Source organism: Pseudoliparis swirei, chromosome 5 (assembly GCF_029220125.1).
Source record: "Pseudoliparis swirei isolate HS2019 ecotype Mariana Trench chromosome 5, NWPU_hadal_v1, whole genome shotgun sequence".
Taxonomy (NCBI): Eukaryota; Metazoa; Chordata; class Actinopteri; order Perciformes; family Liparidae; genus Pseudoliparis; species Pseudoliparis swirei.
The window spans coordinates 2,980,173-3,004,021 of record NC_079392.1 but is presented as its reverse complement, the minus strand read 5'-3'; the positions used below and the strand labels follow the sequence as shown (position 1 = coordinate 3,004,021).

Genomic DNA, 23,849 nt, shown 5'->3' with positions numbered 1-23,849 from the left:
ATAAAGTAAAAGAAGATATTCTGTATCTCAGTATCTCAGCTTTTAGGAGGCAATTATTAATATTTATGTGCATTTAATTTTATTTTAACTATGGAGGACTTAAAATGTCTTACGTATAAATAAATGCATGAATAAATACAGGAATAACTGAATAAATGCTTCAATAAATGTATAAATAAATACAGAAATAAATAAATGCTTAAATAAATAAATACAAGAATAAATAAATAAATGCTTGAATAAATGTATGAATAAATAAATAAATACAGGAATAAATAACTAAATGTTTGAATAAATAAGTAAATACAAGAATAAATAAATGATTAAATAAATGTATAAATAAATAAACAGGAATACATAAATAAATGCTTAAATAAATTTATAAATAAATAAATACAAGTATAAAAAATGCTTAGATAAATGTATAAATAAATAGAGGAATTAATAAATATAGGTTATACATAAACAGGACATCATTAAATAAATCTATTTCTACATTTCTGTATTTCTTCATTTATTTATGTCTATTTATGTGTCCACACATATTTCTTCATTTATTTATGCGTGACATTTATGTGTCCTTATATGCAAATGAGCTGGGGCGGTCAATAAGTTTGTAAAAGTTCGTTCCTGATGGCGTTGTGGTCAGTAAAATGACTCAACTGTACTTACAATGTATACTTCCTTGTATCTTAGTTGAGTATTTACATTTTATGCTACTTTATACTTCCACAACATATTTTTGCGTATATGATATGATTTAGTACTGTTTTACCAATCAACCAGATCGTATAACAACATGAAGTCCATTAACCTTTAATACGGTTAATTGGGCTGTTATTGTAATTTTTCTTAAATGTTGCTCTCGTTTCAAACTTGTTTTAAAATGTAAAAAAGAGAGGCACACGCCAAGGATGCCCACTTTCCCCCTTGCTTTTTGCAATTGCGATTGAACCATTATCCATTGCATTGAAATCATCTCCACTTTTGCAGGGAGGACGGCGGGGAGGAATAGAACATCGTGTATCACTGTACGCCGACGACCTGTTGTTGTGTGTGAACGACCCAGTGGCATCTTCTCCTTCAATCGAATCGATTCTGATGGAATTTGGTTCTTTTTCAGGATATAAATTAAATTTAAAAAAAGAGTGAATTGTACCCAATAAACAATTTGGCTTGTCAGATTCAGCAATCTTCAGTTCCTTTTCGTTTAGCCAGTTCAGGTTTCAGGTACCTTGGTGTGAACATAACCCGCAGTCTTGCCTCTCTTCATACAGCTAACTTTAACCCCTTGGTTGAAAATATGAAAAATGACCTTGCTAGATGGCGCGATCTACCCCTGTGACTACCTGGCAAGGTGCAATCTATAAAAATGAATGTATTCCCCAAATTACTGTACTTGTTTAGATGTTTACCAATATTCTTGCCAAAATCCTTTTTTCAATCAATTGACAAAATTATTCTAAACTTTATCTGGGCAGGAAAGTCACCAAGAGTGAGCAAGATCTTTCTCCAACGCCCGAGGGACATAGGTGGCCTGGCTCTTCCTAATTTCATTTTTTATTATTGGGCAACTAACACTCAAAAAATATCATTTTGGATTAATGCCCCGGAGACTGACTGGTGTCTTTTGGAGGCTCATTCCTGCTACTCTTCATCTCTTCCTGCATTGGTGTACTCATCTCTTCCGATAAAACTGTCCAGCCACTCTTCTAACCCGATTGTCCTCGCTACACTTAGAATTTGGATTCAATTCCGTCGTCACTTTAAATTCCAAACCGCTTCCTCTATGGGTCCGATTAGTAAAAATCATCTATTCCCACCGTCTGTAGTGGATAAAACTTTCTCACAGTGGGCAAAAAAAGGACTGATGTGTTTCAGGGATCTTTACGACGATGACCACTTCTCTAGCTTTGACTCTCTTTGTAAGAGATATGACCTGGAGCGTTCAAATCTTTTCAGATATTTTCAGGTCCGCCACTTTGTAAGGAAACACTTCCAGTCATACCTGACCTCCTTTGCAAAACACTTTGGGAAAGCCTACTAGACACGCATCCAACTCGGAAGGGGCTGATCTCTAAAGTTTACAACCAGATCATAACGACAATCGATACCTTTTCTACAATCAAAGCCAAATGGGAAAGTGAGTTGAATGCAAACTTGACAGAGAATTGGTGGGTGGGTGTCCTGAGGAGGGTGAACACATCGACGTCCTGTGCCAGACTTGGTCTTATCCAGTTCAAGGTGGTCCATAGGATGCACTTTAGTAATAGCAGACGAGCTCAAATGTTCCCAGACCATGATGCAGGATGTAACCTCGTGTCCTAAACTTGGACAGTTCTGGTGCTATGTTTTTAATATCTTATCTATAGTTTTAGGGATCAAGCTACAACCGTGCCCTCTTCTGGCAATCTTTGGAATCCCTGCCAAACCCATCCTATATAGTACCAAAGAAAATGATATCATTGCTTTTACTACTCTTCTGGCTCGTCGCAGAATACTGCTTGCTTGGAAGTCTCCAGGTCCACCATCTCAGTCTGCCTGGCTTAAGGATGTAATGTTTTTCCTTAGTCTTGAAAAAATCAAATATACACGTAGAGGCTGTCATGACCATTTCACGAGGAAGTGGCAGCCTTTCATTTCCTATTTCCAAGACCTGTCAGTGTTGCCCAATGATTGAGGCGCGTTAGGTTCTGTCCATCTGTCTGATTTATTGCAACCAAATCCATGTATTACAAAAATCTGTGAACAAATGTAAAGGCCATGGGTGTGGGTGGGTTTGTGGGTGGGCGTATTATGATTCATTATTTTTCCTTATTTTCAATTGTTTTTATTTTTATTTTTTATTTATTGTTTGTGTTTCTTCTCATTTTTCACTTTACGTCGTCTGTTTGCTCTACCTTCCTGTCACTTTATGCAGTATTACTGCAAACAGAACAACACACACACACACACACAAAAATACTTGTTCGCTGATCCCTGTCGCTATATTGTGCACATTCTCTAATAAAGTATATTTTAAAAAATAAAAAAAATGTTAAAAAATTCTCAAGGCATATTGTTGCAGTAATAGCTACGTGGATTTCGGGAAAAACTATTTATTTTATATATATTATATTTGATATTTATTTATTCATTATTTAAAATGTTAGATTTCTCCATTGATGTATTATTTAAATACTTTATAATATAAATCACATTTGGTGACAACAGATGTAACAAATGCAAATATTGTTTTAAGTGTTCATTGGTCCAGCTGATGTCGAGAAAAAGACACTAAAACTCAGATTTTAAATATAAATATATATATTAAACCATGCAGAATACAAAAGGGGAGGAGCTTCAGTGATTCCTTAATCTGCATCTTGATTGACGTGCAGACCTTTAACCCAGCAGTGGAAGAGCTGCACGACAACGGGAAGCATCACATTCCCACACCGTTATCCCGACACTACTATTCTGTAATAACAGAGTTATTCAGCACATTGAGGAGTTTTACTTTAAGAACTTTTGTACTTTGAGTTAAGTTTCACACTTTGAGTCGATGTTCATCTCACTCTACGGTAAAGATCTGTGTCGTTCTTCCACCACTGAACTGAAGCTCCCGTCTGCCTCGGCTCAAGAAGACTTCCTGAAGTTCACCGCAACGAATGCGCTTAAGTTTCTGTGATTATATTTTCTATTTGGTCTAAAATGGTGACGGACAAGAAGGATTCTGGGTAATTTAAGCCCTGATGAGACTCAGTGGGGTGAGGATGCATCTCTGCTGGTTCCATGAGGTTCCATCTGGTTCCATGAGGTTCCTGTTGTCTCACATATTTACTGATGAAGCACTAAACCCATTGAAACCACAGAACAACAAATAAAAGTGGAATAAAAACAAGCAGCTGGGGGTCTGAGTCGTGTTTATTGAACGTCAGACGGCGGTCAGCAGTCTTGAAGGCACATTGTGGAAAAAGAAGAACCAAAGCGTTGGCCTTCAGTCCTTGACGATGGTCGGCGTGATCATCTTATTGAAGGCGTAGTATTTGCACTCGGCGGGCGGTGCAATGTCCATGGTGGTGCTGCTGATCTTGTCCTTCTTGAAGCCGGCCTGCAGCAGACTGGGCACCTGGGTCTCCTGCAGATCATTAACACACAGCGCCGTGACCTTGAAGCTATCGCGGCGATGATTGACAGGCGGAGATAACACCGATAGTTATGGTGTGTGTGTGTGTGTGTGTGTGTTCAGTCACGTCAACACGGCTCACGCTAGAGTAAAGAGCAACATGTTGTGTTTAATAACTAACATCCGCTATCCAGGGTGCGACATTTACAGATTTCTTTAGTGGGCATTTTTTCCCCACTGACTGAAATCCAGGAGCATTTAGAAATAAACTGATGGAACTTTTTGAAACTTGTGAAATAAACTTTAACCTTTGTTCAAAAATAATAAATATACTTATTTAGACTTACAGGATGAGCAATTTTCATTAAGATTTCAACAATAAGACTTTTAGGCAGTAATAAGACTATTAAGCAATAATAAGTATATTAGACAATAATAAGAATATTAGGCAACAATTAGAATATTAGGCAATAATAAGACTATTAGGCAATAATATGAATATTAGGCAACAATAAGACTATTAGGCAATAATAAGACTATTAGGCAATAATAAGACTATTAGGCAATAATAAGACTATTAGGCAATAGATAGATAGATAGATAGATAGATATATACTTTATTAATCCCCAAGGGGAAATTTGTCGAGTCAGTAGCAGCAACACAAGAATAAAAAAACAAAACACAAAATATAAGAAGGGTTAGGGTGATCTGGCAAGAGGTGAACTGTTGTAGAGCCTCATAGCCACGGCAGGAATGTTCTCCTGTATCTCTCCTTGTGGCAGCGGAGCGTGAGGAGACGTCTGAGAAAGTACCTCTGTCCCTGTAGGAGGTGGTGAGGGTGGTCCGGGTTGTCCAATATGGACACCAGTTTCTTCAACGATCTCCTCTCCACCACCCGTTCCAGGTGCTCCAGCTGGCAGCCGATGATGGAGCCAGCTCAACCAGTTTGTTAAGACGGCTGGTGTCATCGGCTGATGCTGCTCCCCCAGCAGACAATGGCAAAGTGCAGCACACTGGCCACAAGCGACTGGTAGAACATCTGCAGCATCCTGCTGGACACGATGAAGGATCAAGCTTTCTCAGGAAAAAGAGACGACTCATCGCCTTCTTGTACACCGCGTTGTTGTTGGCCTTCCAGTTCTGTCGGCTGTCGATGGAGACGCCTAGCTACTTGTACTCCTCCACCTTGTCCACGCTCATTCCCAGGACACTCAGAGGTGTAGGAGCTGTCGCCTTCCTCCTGAAGTCCACCACCATCTCTCTGGTCTTGGCCACGCTCAGCCGCAGGTGGTTCTCATCGCCTACTTTACAAAGTCACTCACCACTGCCCTGTACTCCTCCTCCCGCTCCATCCCTAATACACCCGACCACTGCAGAATCATCAGAGTACTTCTGCAGATGGCATGACTCCGTGTTGTACTGGAAGTCACTGGTGTACAGGGTGAAGAGGAAGGAGAATGGCCTCAGAACAGTTCCCTGTGGGTTTCCAACATCACTGACCACCGCTCCAGACAGCACACGGCCCATTCTGACAAACTGTGGTCTGCCTGTGAGGTAGTCAGTGATCCAGGAGATGGTGGACGCTGGCCCACGGCGTCCACGGGTTACCCACCTGGCAGCTTCTCACTCAGCAGCAGTGGCTGGATGGTGTTGCCGCACTGGAGAAGTCAAAGAAAGTGACTCTCACAGAGACATCGGTTCCATCCAGGTGCGACTGAGCCTGCAGCAGGTAGATGATGGCGCCGCCCACTCCCACATGAGGCTGGTAAGCAAATTGCAGAGGGTCCAACGATGATTTCACCTGCGGTCGGAGGTGGGCCAAGACCAGCCTCTCCAGCACCTTCATCACATGGGAGGTGAGGGCAACCGGTCGGTAGTCGTTGAGGCCAGATGGTGCTGACTTCACAGGGACAGGGACCAGGCACGACGCCTTCCACAGCACGGGACTTCCCCAGCCTCAGGCTGAGGTTGAAGAGCTGCAGGACACCAGACAGCTGGGTGGCGCAGGTCTTAGGACCCTGGGGCTGATGCCATCAGACCTCAGCTCTGCGCTGGTGTAGTTTCTCCAGCTGTCTTCTCACCTGGTTAGTCGTCACAGAGAGAGGGAGGAGGGTGGTGGAGCCCATTCTTATTGAGGGCTCGGTGGATGTGCAGCTCAGCAGGGGGACAGAGGAGGGGGAGGAGGTGTTTGGAGGTGTGATGTGTGGAGGAGACGGGAGGGCTGTGAACTGAACCTATTGAAAAAACAGTTCAGCCTGCTGGCCCTCTCCAGGAGCCCCTGGCTGTCTCCCTCCCACCTTGAAGCCAGTTATCTGCTTCATGCCAGACCACACCTCCTTTGTGTTGTTCAGCTGGAGTTTGGCCTCCAGCTTCCTCCTGTAGGAGTCCTTGCCTCCTGAGCTTCACCTTTAGGTTGCGCTGGGCCTCCTCAGCTCATCCGTCTCCAGACCTGAAAGCAGCTTTCTTCATGTTAAGAAGCGCCTTCAGGTCCCTGGTGATCCAGGGCTTGTTGTTGGGAAGCAGCGCACAGTCCGTGATGGATGGTGGTGTGTTCACAGAACTTGATGTATTCCGTGATGCAGTCGGTCATACTGTTGATGTCCTCCCGTGCGGTCCACAGCACATCCCAGTCCGTTGACTCAAGCAGTCCTGTAGAGCGTCGTTAGCCTATAGACCACCTCCTCACAGTCCTGGTGGTCACCGCAGCCTCTTCACCAGAGGAACATACTGGTGTCAGCCGACCAGGTCATGATCAGACCTGCCGAGGGGAAGCGGCAGTGGCGCTTGTATGCCCCTGCATTAGCATACAGCAAGTCCAGAGTTTTATTGTTCCAGTTGGGCAGTCTATGTATTGATGGAAGGTTACAGAGCTTTATCCAGTGTGGTGGTGGTTAAAGTCACCAGTGATAGCCAAGTGAATGCTCCAGGCTGATGATTCAGCAGAGCAGACACAGTGGAGTGGATGGTGTCCACAGCTTCCTCAGCCCAGCTGATGGCGGCACGCATACTCCATAACCAAAATGGCGGACGGAACTCTCTCGGCAAATAGTACGGGCGCATCCTGTCACGGCCAACAGTTCCCAATGTTCGCTACAGAAGCGCTCCTTCGAAAGTTGGCCTTCAAGCACGCCTTCCACCATTCTCGGTTTTTTTAAAAATCCTGGCAATCCTGTTTTTATCCTCCAATAATAGACATGGGCAAAATGAGATTGGCGTGCCCACGTTCAAGTGTTTTCGTTTCTTTGAACAGAAAAAAATCATATTTTTTTAAATTCATTTTGGAACGTTATTTAAACAAACTTTTCCCAAAACTTATTCTTTGGTTTCCCCAAAATACAACATTTTGTTTTTGTGTGTACCTCCTAGAAGGCAGCGATAGGACCACACCGAACAAAACCTTTAATTTTTAATATGAGGGACATTATGGGCGTTTGCCCCAGGATACGGGTCCATCATTTTCCCTTGGGTCGCGTTCTTGGCCATGTCTCTTCTGCAGGCCAGCCGCGTCTCAAGCCGACTTCCAAGTTCACTATGAAACCTCGATCAGTCTTTGAACGCAGTTCTTTGACAATAACCGTCTTCAGATTCGTCTGCTGGTGTCCCAGCGTCTTTCATCACTCAAAGGAGTTTTTCCTTGTTGAGGCTCTGTCCCACTCGCAGGGACAAAGGGGTGATCCGGATGTGAGTGCAGGCGGGGCGTGAACGAACCTTAAAACTTCAGTCTTCCTCCGAGCCTCTGTCTTCCCTTAAGCCATATCTCTTATGCAGACAAAATTTTTTTCAGTGAGCCCTTACTTCTCGAGGCCCCTTCCTGAGCTTCACGGTGCCTGGCTTTCTCAGCATCCTGTCTCCAGACCGAAGCAGCCTTCATGTAGCGCTTAGGTCTGGATCAGGCTATACGGACAGTGGATAGAAAGGATGTTCCAGAAAATGTGATCGTGATGAGTCGTATATTTGAACTCATGGAAACACCAATGCCAGCATTGATACATCTGAAGCACTTATATTAGCCAGCCCTCTGTTTGATGCGGTTGGCCTTCACCAGGATACTGGTGAACTACAGGTTATCGATCGACCTGCCATGCTAATAGTACACAGCCAGAGTTTTTGTTCCAGTTGGCTCATGTATCCTGTAGGTGTCGAGTTTCATTGTTTTTAAGTCATCTGTTAATAGCTTAGTATTTTCATGATATCAATAGTGATAGGCCAATTTTCTTTTACTATGTCATACAGACAATGAGACTAACCTGGCAAATATCGTTCCTGAACGTTAATCGGGACATGCGCTTTCTCCTTTTTGAGCATTACGACATCAGAACGTTATCACATTTCTATTTCTGCAGTGCCTCCTCCTCGGGATATTTCCAATGACCAACCCGAACATTATTACGGTCGCTATCAGGATCCCAGGACTGACTGACTGTCACCAGGGACTACCACCTCGTTCTTCCACCTCCTCTCTCTCCTGTCTTCCACGCCTTTTTCCCTGCTCCTCTCCTCCCTTCCTCCATGCTGATTGTATGTTTGTCATGTCCAAAGTTGCACTTCACCGAAAACAGTCCTGTTTGTTATGTGAAACATCATTCTTGCAATAAACCTGTTCTGATTCTAGAGTGTCTGAGTTCATGACAGGTCCGTTTGCAGGTCACGTTCAGTCACATAAACAGGATCAGACTCATACTGAACGTCATATGAAGCGTCCTGTCCTCCGAACATCCTGAACTCGGCATAAGAGCTTGATCCGATTATGTCGTGCAGCACGTCTCAGTGCAAACACAGAGACTGTCTCAGGATTGCTACTCTCGGTCATTCGGGAGCTTCAATCCGTCTTGATCTCGCAAAGACCTTCATTCCTTATGTGACGTACCGGGTTTGTATCTCCTGGTTAGCCACTCCGCTTGACAGCTCGTCAGCGGAGCCTATCTCCGTACTCCAGCATCACATGTCTTTCTCCAGGCAGAAGACTTATGCACAGCCGATCAGCTAGAACACGGTCCCAGTACATTAGTTAATGTGACGATACGTATCACTGTAAGTGAAAAAAGCCACAGTAGAGTATCGAAAAAGTAGCTTATGGTCCAGTGTACTAATGAAGAGCATAAGTGTTAGCATAAGAAGACTAGCAAGGAAAGTGCAAAAACATAAATCAAAAACCCTTTTACTGAAACAAGCAGCTATAACAGCTTATCTTTGTCTGAGAAATAATAAAATAGTGGCCTAATAAGACTATTAGGCACACAAAAGACATAGCAGTATAATTATTTTTTCGACTTGGAAAACATCATATTACATTATATTCTTAATTTTTGACTTTATGTATTTACATATTCACATTTACTTAATTTCTTTGTTTCTAAATAAAACAATTTTAGATTTTATCAGTGGTACAAAGACACCAAACTTTTGAAAAAAATTAATTATTTAATACTCAGGACAATTATGCTTTGCCATATATCAGCACAATCATTTTTAGGGCATTCTTTCTAAGTATCTTCCTAATCACCATCTGACCCAAATTCATATTTTCTCAAGAAACCTCGTGATTACAGCTGAATGGTTTATCAGACACCGGTTTATTTATGACCACACGATAAAGCCAGTATTGTTTTTCGTTAGACACTATTACAATGAGACAAACATAGTGTAGTGTACTCACATCTCCTAACAATGTACTAATTTCTTTATTGTATGTAAAGTGTCATGCTCTGAGAAAACAAACAGAAATATTAACATCTATGTAAACTTTTAATGTGTATGACTCTGTAGTTTAAATGACTCAAACAGCCTATTGCGTAGTGTGAGGATACAATGGACAAGTTGAAATAAGTATAACAGGATGTGTCAGGAGGAACTTGAAAAGTGTTTATTAATGCAATTCACAGTTGATTCTGTCATTCAATACTTAAATACTTGCAGCCTTTATTCTTTAATATTCGATATGGTTAACCTTAAAACTCTAAAATCCTATTATAAGAATGTAATGTTTCCTAGACTATTAGTAAACAAAATTTATGAACAAGTCTGAGTTTCTCGGAAGGCTCAGGCTCCTCAGTGTTTCAGTTAATTCCGACATTCAGTGATTTCCGTTTCAATCCTCTAGTATACCTTTTTCATGAACAATCATTTAAGATAGGTGAGTTCTAGTCAGCTGTGCTAATCAGAGATTTACCAAGTGCAGAGATTCATTGATGTGTAATGAATCAGAATGCATGAAGTTAATGATTACTGAATCATAAGACCTTATACATCATTCTAAGTGTTTCTGGACTTCATGAGTCTCTTGCCAGTGAGATCAATGACATTGTAGTATTCACTCTGTAGTAGGTAAGTATGTCTCTGGAATTGGACTCAGCAGTGTGCTTACATTACTTGCACATGTCTTCTAATGCATGTTTCCATTAAGTACTTACATGATCAAAACATCTTTACTGTCATTGTAAGATCTCTTGACAGATGAGGTCTTACGAGTTAGAGGCTCTGCAGTGTTATGCATTGTTACTGCTAAGATGTCGATGGTAGACCCTCAAGTGTGTTAGTCGCACTGATGTGTGCTCTGAAGAGCTATACTGAGTCCTCTTGAACAGTGCAGTAATCTTTCGACATCTTCTCTAAGTGATGATTTATTGTGTTTCATTGAGTTTTAAAGCAGTTGTTTCATGGATCTAACATTGTGTATTCACTCCTCAATAGTTACACTACATTGCTATGCGATTCTGTGTCTTTACCACTTTACAGCAGTGTGTCTGTGCAGTGTCGTTTCTGGACTGTGTTTCAGAGGTGCTTAATGAATCAACCTTCATGTAAGCTAGTGATCTAGGTATTCTTAGAAATGTGTGTCTGGTTCTCAGTTGTAGTGTGAAGAGAACCTTGCAGTGTTCAATTCTAATGTTTTCTTAGATGTCTGTAGTGTTTTGTGATCTCTGAACAGTGTGTTCTGCGGAGTAAAATTGAGTGTCTTCACTGATTCCATGCTCACATTTTTGCTCTCTTCATGTTCTATCAAGTGTGTCCGACACTTGTGTTATGTATGTGTTTCATGGTTCTGTAAGTAAAGGTCTGTGATATCATGGCTCCTGTAGTGTGCTCCAACATGTTCCTTGATGTCCTGTGATTCTGCAGTATGTTCTTGTATTCTCTTACAGTGTGTTTCTTGTGTTTCTTGTAGTGTGTTTCTTGTGTCTCTTGCAGTGTGTTTCTTGTGTCTCTTGTAGTGTTTCTTGTGTCTCTTGCAGTGTGTTTCTTGTGTCTCTTGTAGTGTGTTTCTTGTGTCTCTTGCAGTGTGTTTCTTGTGTTTCTTGCAGTGTGTTTCTTGTGTCTCTTGCAGTGTGTTTCTTGTGTCTCTTGCAGTGTGTTTCTTGTGTTTCTTGCAGTGTGTTTCTTGTGTCTCTTGCAGTGTGTTTCTTGTGTCTCTTGCAGTGTGTTTCTTGTGTTTCTTGTGTGTTTCTTGTGTCTCTTGCAGTGTGTTTCTTGCAGTGTGTTTCTTGTGTCTCTTGTAGTGTGTTTCTTGTGTTTCTTGCAGTGTGTTTCTTGTGTTTCTTGTAGTGTGTTTCTTGTGTTTCTTGTGTCTCTTGCAGTGTGTTTCTTGTGTCTCTTGCAGTGTGTTTCTTGTGTTTCTTGTGTCTCTTGCAGTGTGTTTCTTGTGTTTCTTGTGTCTCTTGCAGTGTGTTTCTTGTGTCTCTTGTAGTGTTTCTTGCAGTGTGTTTCTTGTGTCTCTTGTAGTGTGTTTCTTGTGTTTCTTGCAGTGTGTTTCTTGTGTTTGTGTCTTTTGCAGTGTGTTTCTTGTAGTGTGTTTCTTGTGTTTCTTGTGTCTCTTGCAGTGTGTTTCTTGTAGTGTGTTTCTTGTGTCTCTTGCAGTGTGTTTCTTGCAGTGTGTTTCTTGTGTTTCTTGTGTTTCTTTTAGTGTGTTTCTTGTGTTTCTTGTGTTTCATGTGTTTCTTGTAGTGTGTTTCTTGTATTTCTTGTGTTTCTTGTAGTGTGTTTCTTGGAATTTCTTGTAGTGTGTTTCTTGTGTTTCTTGTAGTGTGTTTCTTGTATTGTGTTTCCTGCAGTGTGATTCTTGTGTTTCTTGTAGTGTGTTTCTTGGAATTTCTTGAAGTGTGTCTCTTGTGTTTCTTGTATTGTGTTTCCTGCAGTGTGATTCTTGTGTTTCTTGCAGTGTGTTTCTTGTGTTTCTTGTAGTGTGTTTCTTGCAGTGTGTTTTCTTGTAGTGTGTTTCATGTGTTTCTTGTGTCTCTTGCAGTGTGTTTCTTGTGTTTCTTGCAGTGTGTTTCTTGTGTTTCTTGCAGTGTGTTTCTTGTAGTGTGTTTCTTGTGTTTCTTGTATTTCTTGTGTTTCTTGTAGTGTGTTTCTTGTGTTTCTTGTAGTGTGTTTCTTGTAGTGTGTTTCTTGTGTTTCTTGTGTTTCTTGTATTGTGTTTCTTGCAGTGTGTTTCTTGTGTTTCTTGCAGTGTGTTTTCTTGCAGTGTGTTTCTTGTAGTGTGTTTCTTGGAATTTCTTGTAGTGTGTTTCTTGTGTTTCTTGTAGTGTGTCTCTTGTGTTTCTTGTATTGTGTTTCCTGCAGTGTGATTCTTGTGTTTCTTGCAGTGTGTTTCTTGTGTTTCTTGCAGTGTGTTTCTTGTAGTGTGTTTCATGTGTTTCTTGCAGTGTGTTTCTTGTGTTTCATGTGTTTCTTGTAGTGTGTTTCTTGTGTTTCTTGTAGTGTGTTTCTTGTGTTTCTTGTAGTGTGTTTCTTGTGTTTCTTGTAGTGTTTCTTGTGTTTCTTGTGTTTCTTGTAGTGTGTTTCTTGTGTTTCTTGTAGTGTGTTTCTTGTATTTCTTGTGTTTCTTGTAGTGTGTTTCTTGTGTTTCTTGTAGTGTGTTTCTTGTATTTCTTGTGTTTCTTGTAGTTTGTTTCTTGTGTTTCTTGTATTGTGTTTCCTGCAGTGTGATTCTTGTGTTTCTTGCAGTGTGTTTCTTGTGTTTCTTGTGTTTCTTGTGTTTCTTGTAGTGTGTTTCATGTGTTTCTTGCAGTGTGTTTTCTTGCAGTGTGTTTCTTGTAGTGTGTTTCATGTGTTTCTTGCAGTGTGTTTTCTTGCAGTGTGTTTCTTGTAGTGTGTTTCATGTGTTTCTTGCAGTGTGTTTCTTGCAGTGTGTTTCATGGTGGCTGTGTGCAGACACACTAACACGCTAAGGTGATGTCAGACCTTGTGGGGCTGAGACTTGGCCCATTCCTCCAGGCGGGCGAAGACGCCGTCGTTGCACTCGATGATCCAGTGCTCCTCGATGGGGTAGGACTCCAGCTTGGTGGCGGCAATGGCCATGCCGAAGCCGATCTCCAGGACGCGACCGCCTTCCGGACAGAAAACAACCAAACACAACAAACCATGAGGCGCTCGGGCGTCTGAGTGCGTTTCTTGTGTTTCTTGTAGTGCTGTGAAAAATAACGCGTTAACTCAGTTAATTCAATTACAGGTTTAACTATTTTATTTTTTTTAACGCATTTAACGCATGCGCAGAATGAGCTTCCAATCCGTCTGTTGTTGGTCGTCGGGACGAAAGAAAGTCACTTGCAAAATGAGCTTCCAATACACCACTTCAATCTGAACTCTGTCCGCTCTCATGCAGACGGTCTGTTCATCGGTAATGATCCTTCCGCAGGTTCACCTCCGGAAACCTTGTTACGACTTTTACTTCCTGTAGATCAGGGTCTCAACACGTCGATCGCGACCTGCCAGTCGATCGCGGCGTAGTGTCGGTAGATCGCATGGCATTAAAAGATTGGCCCGCCCCCTGACATGTTCTCTATCGCACGTCTTTGTTCTTTTATTAAACTAAACGTCTGTTGTTGATCGTATCTCCACAGCAGCATGTCATTTCTGTCTCTTCGCGTTGCGTTAACACTTATCGATCTCCGTCTCGCGCCACAGAGCTCCGTGCGCGCATCGACCGAGCAAAAAAGTCACTTGTCAATCTGTCCACCTGTCCGGGCCGGTGAGGTTTCAGCTTTGCAGCGGTGTCCCCGCCGTCCCTTTCATCACGGCCCAGTTCATGAAGAAAAAGAAAACCCACACAGTCAGTTTGCCTCAGCAGCTGCTAGAGGAAGACTAGAGGCCTTTAGATTGTATCATGGTGGAGTTAATGGTTGACAAACAAGAGAAAAATGTTCTGTTTAACCCTCCTGTTACCTTTACATGTACTAACATATTTTACCCTCGGGGTCGATTTGACCACAGCAATTAAAACCTCCAGAAAATTATTAGAATTAATATTGCTTCCCAAGTTTAAGTGTGAGGTACTTTATGTTTGTTTGTTGACTACCTAAATAGCCCTTTAAATAAATAAAAAAGTTGATATTTCTTATATGTTTGACAGTGAAAAACAGCCTGGGGTCAAATTGACCCCAAAGAACACCGACATTAACATTGAATGGGGTCAAATTGACCCGAAAGGTAACAGGAGGGTTAAACATTCTGTTTAGGATGAAGATGTATTAATGTTCCATATGGAAGAAAACTGCTAAATAACTGCTGAGTTGCAGCACCATTGTATAGAAGAATGTATAAATGTATATATCCGTCTTTTGTCATAAATCTCTATGTTCTCACAAAATATATAGAGAATATCGGTAATATGTGATTAATCATGATTAATCCACAAAAACCTGTGATTAACCCGATTAAAAATTGTAATCGTTTCACAGCCCTAGTTTCTTGTAATGTGTTTCTTGCAGTGTGTTACTTGTAGTGTGTTTCTTGTAGTGTATTTCTTGCAGTGTGTTACTTGTAGTGTGTTTCTTATCGTGTGTTTCTTGTAGTGTGTTTCTTGTGTTTCTTGTAGTGTATTTCTTGCAGTGTGTTACTTGTAGTGTGTTTCTTGTGTTTCTTATCGTGTATTTCTTGTAGTGTGTTTCTTGTGTTTCTTGTAGTGTGTTTCTTGTAGTGTGTTTCTTGTGTTTCATAGTGTATTTCTTGTAGTGTGTTTCTTGTGTTTCTTGCAGTGTGTGGCTTTTTCTTTTGCCCTCATAGAAGACCTGATGCTCTCTGGTCGTTGTAGTTTTCTCTCCCTGCCGGTTGTAACTCGTGGCGACGCGGTGAAAGCCAACGCGCTTCCTTTTCTTTCAGAGAAGCGTATAAATAGATGAGGCTAAAGGCTCCTTCATGATGATTTACTGAGGCGCTAGCCCGCAACTCTGTGTAATAATCACATTTACATTTTTTAAGTCTGCTTATTTGTACTTTTATTTCCAAAATTGTTCTGCTTCTGTCTTGTCCTGATTTTCCTCAGAACATTTTTTAATTAAATGGGACTATCCTGCATTCTTATATACAAATAAATGTCACATCTAATTAAAAATAATAAAAACACATTTTTGTAGTTAACTTAAAGTGATTGCTGCTTCAAATAAATGTCTTTTCACAAATGTGGTTTGCCTGTCTTATCAAACGGGATCTCAGTTTATGCTGAAACAATCGAATTTAAACTTGCAATTAAGAATTAATCCAAATATAATGTCAAGAGATTGTGTAAACTGGGTTACACACGACCGTTCTACCGTGTTGTGCAGACAGTATTTCAGCGCACATGCTCGTCCCTTCCCACATGTCTGTACGGGTGTGTGGATCAGTCCATTTCTTTCAGCTCAAAGCTCTGCAGACTTGGACTGTTCCCCTGAGTCGAGGAACAGCTGCTGTCCTCACACAGCTGCTCACACTCCTCCAGATCAGCTCACTAAATACTCATTTACATGTTTAAATGGAAAAGTAACATTTAGAAACTCAAAACAATACTTTCCCCTCACATAAAAAATATTTTTATAAAGTAAATATATGAGAATAGTCCAAATGTGAGATTTTTTTTTTTATGCACAATATTTTCAGGCAAACTTTTAAGTATGTCAAGTATGCAGTATGCATAACGAGTACAGCTTCTTGGAATAGAGAATACTGATTATTCACATTTTTAATGACATAGTATAATATTGATGCACATTTATATTTACAAAACTAATATAATAAAATATTAAGCGTCATTGCGTATTTAGAAAATCACTATATAAGTTTGAATTATTATTATTATATATATATAATTGAATGACAAATAACGTGTTGCATAACTAAATAAATTTTTAGAAAATAAATATATGAGAATAGTCCAAATGTGAGTTTTATGCACAATATTTTCGTGCAAACTATTAAGTATGTCAAATCTGCATAACGAGTACAGCTCTTTGGAATAGAGGATACAGATTATTCACCTCACAGCAACATTTAAAATTATAGAGTATAATATTGATGCACATTTATATTTATAAAACTAATATAATATAAAGCGTCTTTGGATAAATATAAGTTAGAATTATTATTATTATTATATATATAATTGAATGACAAATAACGTGTTGCATAACTAAATGCCAGTAAAACGTCTATTTTGTGGTTATTCCCTCAAAAGCAGTCAGTAAAGTACGGTGTCCGATAAGGAGACGAAGAATCGCTTCCCTGTAACTTTTTTGTTGTTACCTTTTGAGGCTGCGACGGTCGACAGGGAATGCATGTACGGGGTCTCCCAGCGCTCCATCACGGGCTTGCCCATGATCTCCAGGTGAGTGTCGGTCTCATCGTAGCCGGCGCTAGCGTCGTGCCAGGAGGTCTTGCAGTCCTCTCCCTTGCTGAAGATGGGCGCTGCGGCGGAGCTCATGTTGTTGTTGACGGGGAGGCGGTGGTGGTTGTTGAGTCTCCTTACAGAAGAGAGAAAGGCGGCAGGAGGCGGTTTATATCGGGCTCATAAGTGCTGGCGAGGCGGAATTTCCACTACGTGTCAAAGGGCTCGCGCACATTCCCTGAGAGGCTAGGAGGTGTCCAAGATCCTCCGTCGGGAAGATGACTCACTCGGCGCTGAAAAAACTGAACCATGTCAAACTAAAGAAGCAGAATGAACACGTTGGTTCCCCAGTAGGCCCAGTGAAGCCTGAAAGGGAGGTTTTAGATTTGCATATTTGCAAGTTAATTATACTCATGCCAAAAAAGTGTATATTTCTGATATATGTATGTATTTGGATATATATATATATATCCAACAGATCATACATCCAAATCAGCGTATACATATGTATAAATATATACAGGACTGTCTCAGAAAATTAGAATATTGTGATGAAGTTCTTTATTTTCTGTAATGCAATTAAAAAAACAAAAATGTCATGCATTCTGGATTCATTACAAATCAACTGAAATATTGCAAGCCTTTTATTCTTTTACTATTGCAGCTTAAGAAAACTCAAATATCCTATCTCTAAATATTAGAATATCATGAAAAAGTATACTAGTAGGGTATTAAACAAATCACTTGAATTGTCTAATTAACTCGAAACACCTGCAAGGGTTTCCTGAGCCTTGACAAACACTCAGCTGTTATAAATCTTTTTTTTTACTTGGTCTGAGGAAATATTAAAATTTTATGAGATAGGATTTTAGAGTTTTCTTAAGCTGTAAGCCATAATCAGCAATATTAAAAGAATAAAAGGCTTGCAATATTTCAGTTGATTTGTAATGAATCCAGAATGCATGACATTTTTGTTTTTTTAATTGCATTACAGAAAATAAAGAACTTTATCACAATATTCTAATTTTCTGAGACAGTCCTGTATGTATATACATATATATGTATATATATACATATATATATATGTATATATATGTAATTGTTTATATTTAGTTTTTTTGCACTTGTGAGGACTTGAGTCACTGTGAGCCGGTGTCTACATATTGTCACAAAGAAATATATACACTTTTATTAATCCCCAAGGGGAAATTAGTTCTCTGCATTTAACCCATCCTTAGTTATTAAGGAGCAGTGGGCTGCGGTAAAGCGCCCGGGAAGCAACTGGGGGTTCAGTGCCTTGCTCAAGGACACTTCGACTTGCAACTAATGGGGAGAGCGGGGATCGAACCCACAACCTTGCGGTTGCAGGACGGCCCTCTTACCCCACTGAGCTACACTGAGAAGCACTTATATAAAAAATCTAAAACCAAAACGCGTCAATTTACACTTATCAAAGTATTAAATTGAACAAATTAGATCTACTTGATTTATTATGATAATAATAATTTAGCTGTAAATGTGCTGATGGATTTGTGTCCACCCTTTGACAACCAGAACAGCTGTTTCCAGTATTTACGCGAAGCTAAGCCAACTAGCCGTGACTTAATATAAAATAGATATGACTAGTATTGACTAGTATTGATCTTCTCATCTATCTTTTGACAAGGAAGCCAATAAAAAATGAAATATAAAACTACTCCTTTAAAAGAAAACCTTGTTGTTTATTAACAGGTAGTGAACTGAATCACACTTCATTGGGCCTTCGGCTTTGTGAAGTGGTCTCTTCTTGCAGCAGAGTGAGAGCTCTTCGTATATTGTCCCGCTCTCTGAGCATGGACAGCTGAAGTGAACTACTCCAGTGGGTCAGAATCACACATGTACATTTGCTCCTGTTCCATAACTTTATTAGAGCTTCATGAACTTATTGAGCCTCCATTAGTCGCGTGGCTGGTATTATGAGCACCTTGGAGAAGCCCCTTTATTTCTATTTATTTCTATTTTTTGCTGAAACAATTGGTCTAATTAGTTAATCATAGAAAATAAATTAGCAGCTAATGTGATGATTAATCCTCTGCTTACTTTATTTTGCATAACAGATTTTTTTTTAAATCCCAGATGTCTCAGTTGTCTTTGATAATAAATGTAATAACCGGGTACTGGACTGTTAAATAACAAATATATAAGACATGAAACTGTGATGGATATTATTATTTGATCAGAATCTGATTTATTGCCACATACAAGGAATTTGCTCTGGTATATTGTTGCATAACAATAAACATAAGAGAAAAGAAAAAAACAAGTATTTAAAAATATATATATAAAAATGTACAATACATAAAAATAAAAAAAGTGTATTATATGTTTTCAAAATCAAAAGAGCTGAACATTAGTTTGATGAGATGTGCAAATATTCACACCAAAAAAATACAAGTTAATAGTCTCAAACTAATTAATCACGTCTCAACAGGTTATTTGATTAATCTGCAAAATAATTCTAGGATCGTATTTTACTGCATTTAAAATTGACAGAGCTAAAAACTCTGTCCTCCAAACTTCTAATAAACCGTGAGAGTTTTCAGTGTCACATGTCGTCTCCCTGTGTGTGACTCAAACGCCATTAAACAAATGGATCATCTCCACGGGTCCATCATCCACTCCAGTCCCATTAGGTGGTGCTGAGTGGGCCCGGCTCCTCGGTGAGGGTCCCCCCCCCCCCGCCCTCACACGGCTCTTCATCCCCGCTGACTTTCAAGAGCACTCATTCCCCCAGAAGCTCGCGTTCATGCAGCGGCCGCCGCTCTCTGACGGAATCAATTAACCATTCCTCTTTTTTTTACTTCGTCAAAAAGCCCGTCAGGAACCTTTTGATGAGATGAAGCTCCAGGAAATGTTCCACTTTTGGTAAATGTTGACATTCAATGGCAAAAAACCCCTTGAGTGAGACCTATAACTGGTGTTTTACAGTACTCTGAAGAATATAGTCAGACGAATTATGCATAATAAGACATATACAACATTATCCAGTGCACGTGTCTCTGCTGGCATGTTCTTCTCTACTTTGGATCTTAAGCCACACGACGTCCAAATTACTGAAAAGTAATTGTAAAAACATCAAAAGATACTGATTTTACTTTTTTTATTTAAACACAACCACAGTTCATATGAAAAGTTTAAATAAAAAAAGACTCCCTTCACATTGTTTGCTTATATTCAGCCATTATTTAGTCGCTCCTGGAAGAACTCACGGAGAACCCCTGAAACCCCTCAGAAGGCCGCTCTATAACTTCTTCATCTCTTCTGGTATCTTTCTGTTTATATTATGTTCTCTGCTTTGAAGGTTTTCTTCATAAAAATCACAAACCACATGCAATGTATCAAACCACATCACGGCTACGCAAATCTATCTCCATAAAAGGAGACGATTAGAGGAGTGACCTCGTCATGTGACCTCAGGTCTCCTGCTCCGCTCTTCTCTGTGTTCCTCTGCAACTTCCTGCTGACCTCGGCGTTTCTCCACCGGGCTCAAACTACAGGGAACGTCCAGATATCAGGGGTCAAAGGTCAAATGTCAGAACAACTTTTCTGCAGGTCAGATGAAATCGGTTCACAGTTCCCTTGTTGTTGTTTTCAATTCCCAAGATATATATATATACAAAAATATATATATATAAATATTCCCGAGACATATATATATATATATATAAACATATATATATATATATTATGTCTCGGGAATATTTATATATATATATTTATATACAGTCGTATGCAAAAGTTTAGGCACCCCTCTGAGGCTGCATGATAATTTACTCCGTCTTCAACAACAAAATATCACAGTTGTGTAATATTCATTTTCTAGTTAACGCTGAGTGCTGGGGTGTTTTCCAGACAAAGATATTTAGTGTAGCAGTATTTAGTTGTGTGAAATTAAATCAAATGTGAAAAATAGGCTGTGCAAAAGTTTGGGCACCCTTATCATTTTGTTGATTTGAATACCTGTACCTACTAAATGCTGATTAACTGCAACACATAATTAGTCTGATTAACTCGTTAAGCCTTCAATTCAATAGAAAGGTGCATCCAATCATTAGAAAAGGTATTTAAGGTAGCCAATTGCAAGTTGTGCTTCTCTTTGATTCTCCTCTGAACAGTGGCAACATGGGGGCATCAAACAGCTCTCGAATGATCTAAAGACAAAGATTGTCCAGCAGTATGGTTTAGGGGAAGGCTACAAAAAGTTATCCCGGAGGTTTCAGCTATCAGTTTCCACTGTGAGGAATGTTATTAAGAAATGGAAGGCAACAGGCACAGTTCTTGTTAAGGCCAGAAGTGGCAGGCCAAGAAAAATATCGGAGAGGCAAAGGCGAAGAATGGTCAGAATGGTCAAGGACAACCCTCAGACCACCTCCAAAGACCTGCAAGGTCATCTTGCTGCAGATGGTGTCACTGTGCATTGCTCCACCATTCAGCGCACATTGCACAGAGAACAGCTGTATGGGAGAGTGATGCAGAAGAAGCCTTTTCTGCACACACGCCACAAACAGGCTCGCTTGAGGTCTGCAAAACTACATTTGAACAAGCCAGGCTCATTTTGGAACACAGTGCTGTGGACTGATGAGACAAAGCTACAGCTCTTTGGTCACAACAAGAGGCGTTACGCATGGAGGCAAAAGAACACAGCATTCCTAGAAAAACACTTGCTGCCCACAGTAACATTTGGGGGGGGTCCATCATGCTGTGGGGCTGTGTGGCTAGTGCAGGTACTGGGAATCTAGTTAAAGTTGAGGGTCGCATGGATTCAACTCAGTACCAGCAAATTCTTGACAATAATGTTCTAGAATCTGTAACAAAGCTGAAGTTACAGCGGAGTTGGGTGTTCCAGCAGGACAACGACCCGAAACATCGCTCCAAATCCACTAAGGCATTTATGCAGAGGAACAACTACAATGTTCTGGAATGGCCATCCCAGTCGCCAGACTTGAATATAATTTAAAATCTATGGGTTGACTTGAAGCGGGCTGTCCACGCTGGCACCCATCAAACCTGACTGAACTGGAGATGTATTGTAAGGAAGAATGGTCCAAAATACCTTCATCCAGAATTCAGACACTCATCAGAGGCTATAAGAAGCGTCTAGAGGCTGTTATTTTTGCAAAAGGAGGCTCTACTAAATATTAATGTGATTTTTCTGTTGGGGTGCCCAAATTTATGCACATGTCTAATTCTCTTATGATGCATATGGCATGTTTTCTGTTTCTCAAATAAACCTTATTTCACTGCTAAAATATCACTGTGTCCATGAAGTATTATATATATGACAAAGAAGTTCCTGATCCAAATGCCCAACAATTTATAGATGAAAGTAATGGAGATTATCAGGGGTGCCCAAACTTTTGCATACGACTGTATTACATATATATATCAACATATATATATATATATATATATGTTTATATATATATATATAAATATTTCCGAGACACATATATATATATATATATATTATATATTTCGGGAATATTTATATATATATATAAACATATATCTATGTAATATATACATCAGATCATATGTTCAAATCTGCATATATATATATCTATATTTATAGATATATATATAGATATAGATATTTATATATATATAGATATATATATTATATATCTATACATATATATATTTGGATGCATGTTGTATTGCAACAGGAAGAGGGGGCTGTTTGCTGTTTGTTTTATCCCCAAAGCCGATGGAATTTAATCTTGAGAAATTACAATTTTTAGATTCTTCTACTTTCCTGGAGTATTTCCATTCTACACTCCTATATACTTCTACGTCACAACATCTCAGGGAGAAATAGTGTATGTTTTACTCCACTGCATTTATTTGAAAGCTAAAGGTGTTAGTTACATCTAATTAAAACATCAAATTAAAACACGCTATGATATCAGAATCAGAATCAGAATCAGAATCAGAAACAGGTTTATTGCCAAAGAATGAATGTTTTCACAAACAAACGAGGAATTTTTTTTGGTGGAAGGTGCAACATTTGGACATGACAAACAACAATATGATGCTCTACTAGTACTAATAACACGGTGTACGTTACTGCAGAGGACATGAAGTCATCACGACATCGTCCTCCTGCTCCAGATGAACTCTTCATTAACGTAGAAACCAATTACCCTCTGAAAACATGATCAAGCTGTTTTCCACACATCCAGTAAAAAGAAGCGTCGGTCGACTCGGTCCCAGAGGAGAACGTGTGTTACACATGTCGACGTGTATGAAGTGTGACCTCATTGTGTCCTCTAAAAGTCATTAATGGAGGAAACGGAAAGGCCCTGAATGAGAGGGTGAATCTCACTGGGAACAGCTTGGGGAATACTGTGTACTTCTATTTTTATTGTTCATTAGCGATACAAGTATTGCATGTTCTGAGTTGTTTGCCTGATGTTGCATGAACATCGTATGTGTGGATGTGAGGGTTCAGTTTTACAGTATTACACACGGTATTATAATGTTGTATTAAAATACCCTCTGAGAGAGTAAAGGGGCCAGTAGATTATCTGCCAAAATATATGATGTACGAGTCTATAGAAGTGACCCACTTCTCGAGTAGAGGCTGATATTCATGTTTTTCTGCCATCAGGCAAAAATATGTATTCACTAAATCTTGAATGCAGGTGTTGTTTTGCATTCAGGAAATATTGAGGCGTTAATTCAATAAAACATCTATGACAGGAAAAAAACATGCATCAGGGATCTGTTCTCATACTAAAAAACTGCTTTACCCTGGAAACTAAAACCTTCCTGCATGTGCACATTATTATTATTATACGACGCTGGAATGTGACAATATGGGTTTATATTTGTTTATAAAACTGTTTATTTGGTTATAAAACTTTAATGATGCAACAACTGCTTCATTGCAGAAGCAAATCCTGCAGCTCAAAAGAGAATATTAAAGTGTAAGTCAGTGTCTTTAGATTATCCACAACCCCAAATGGCAATATATATATATATATATATATATATAATGTTGTTCCACTGATGTAAAAAGTATTTGGATAATCCACTAAAATACAAGTACCCATGCATTTCAAGTAAATATGAATTAACAATTATAATAATGACTTATATCATTATTATATCAAAATGTGTAT

At 39.7% G+C, this 23,849-nt stretch overlaps 1 protein-coding gene across 1 annotated transcript; it reads right to left on the bottom strand.

The window, feature by feature from the left end:
* Positions 1-3,888: 3,888 nt before the first annotated feature.
* Positions 3,889-16,910, bottom strand: gamt (guanidinoacetate N-methyltransferase). Its single transcript, XM_056415017.1, has 3 exons — positions 16,605-16,910; positions 13,286-13,435; positions 3,889-4,188 (listed from the first exon to the last, which is right to left on the bottom strand). The coding sequence occupies exons 1-3, from the start codon at positions 16,780-16,782 to the stop codon at positions 3,980-3,982; spliced, it is 537 nt and encodes a 178-aa protein (XP_056270992.1). The 5' UTR covers positions 16,783-16,910; the 3' UTR covers positions 3,889-3,979.
* Between the last annotated feature and the right edge of the window lie 6,939 nt (positions 16,911-23,849).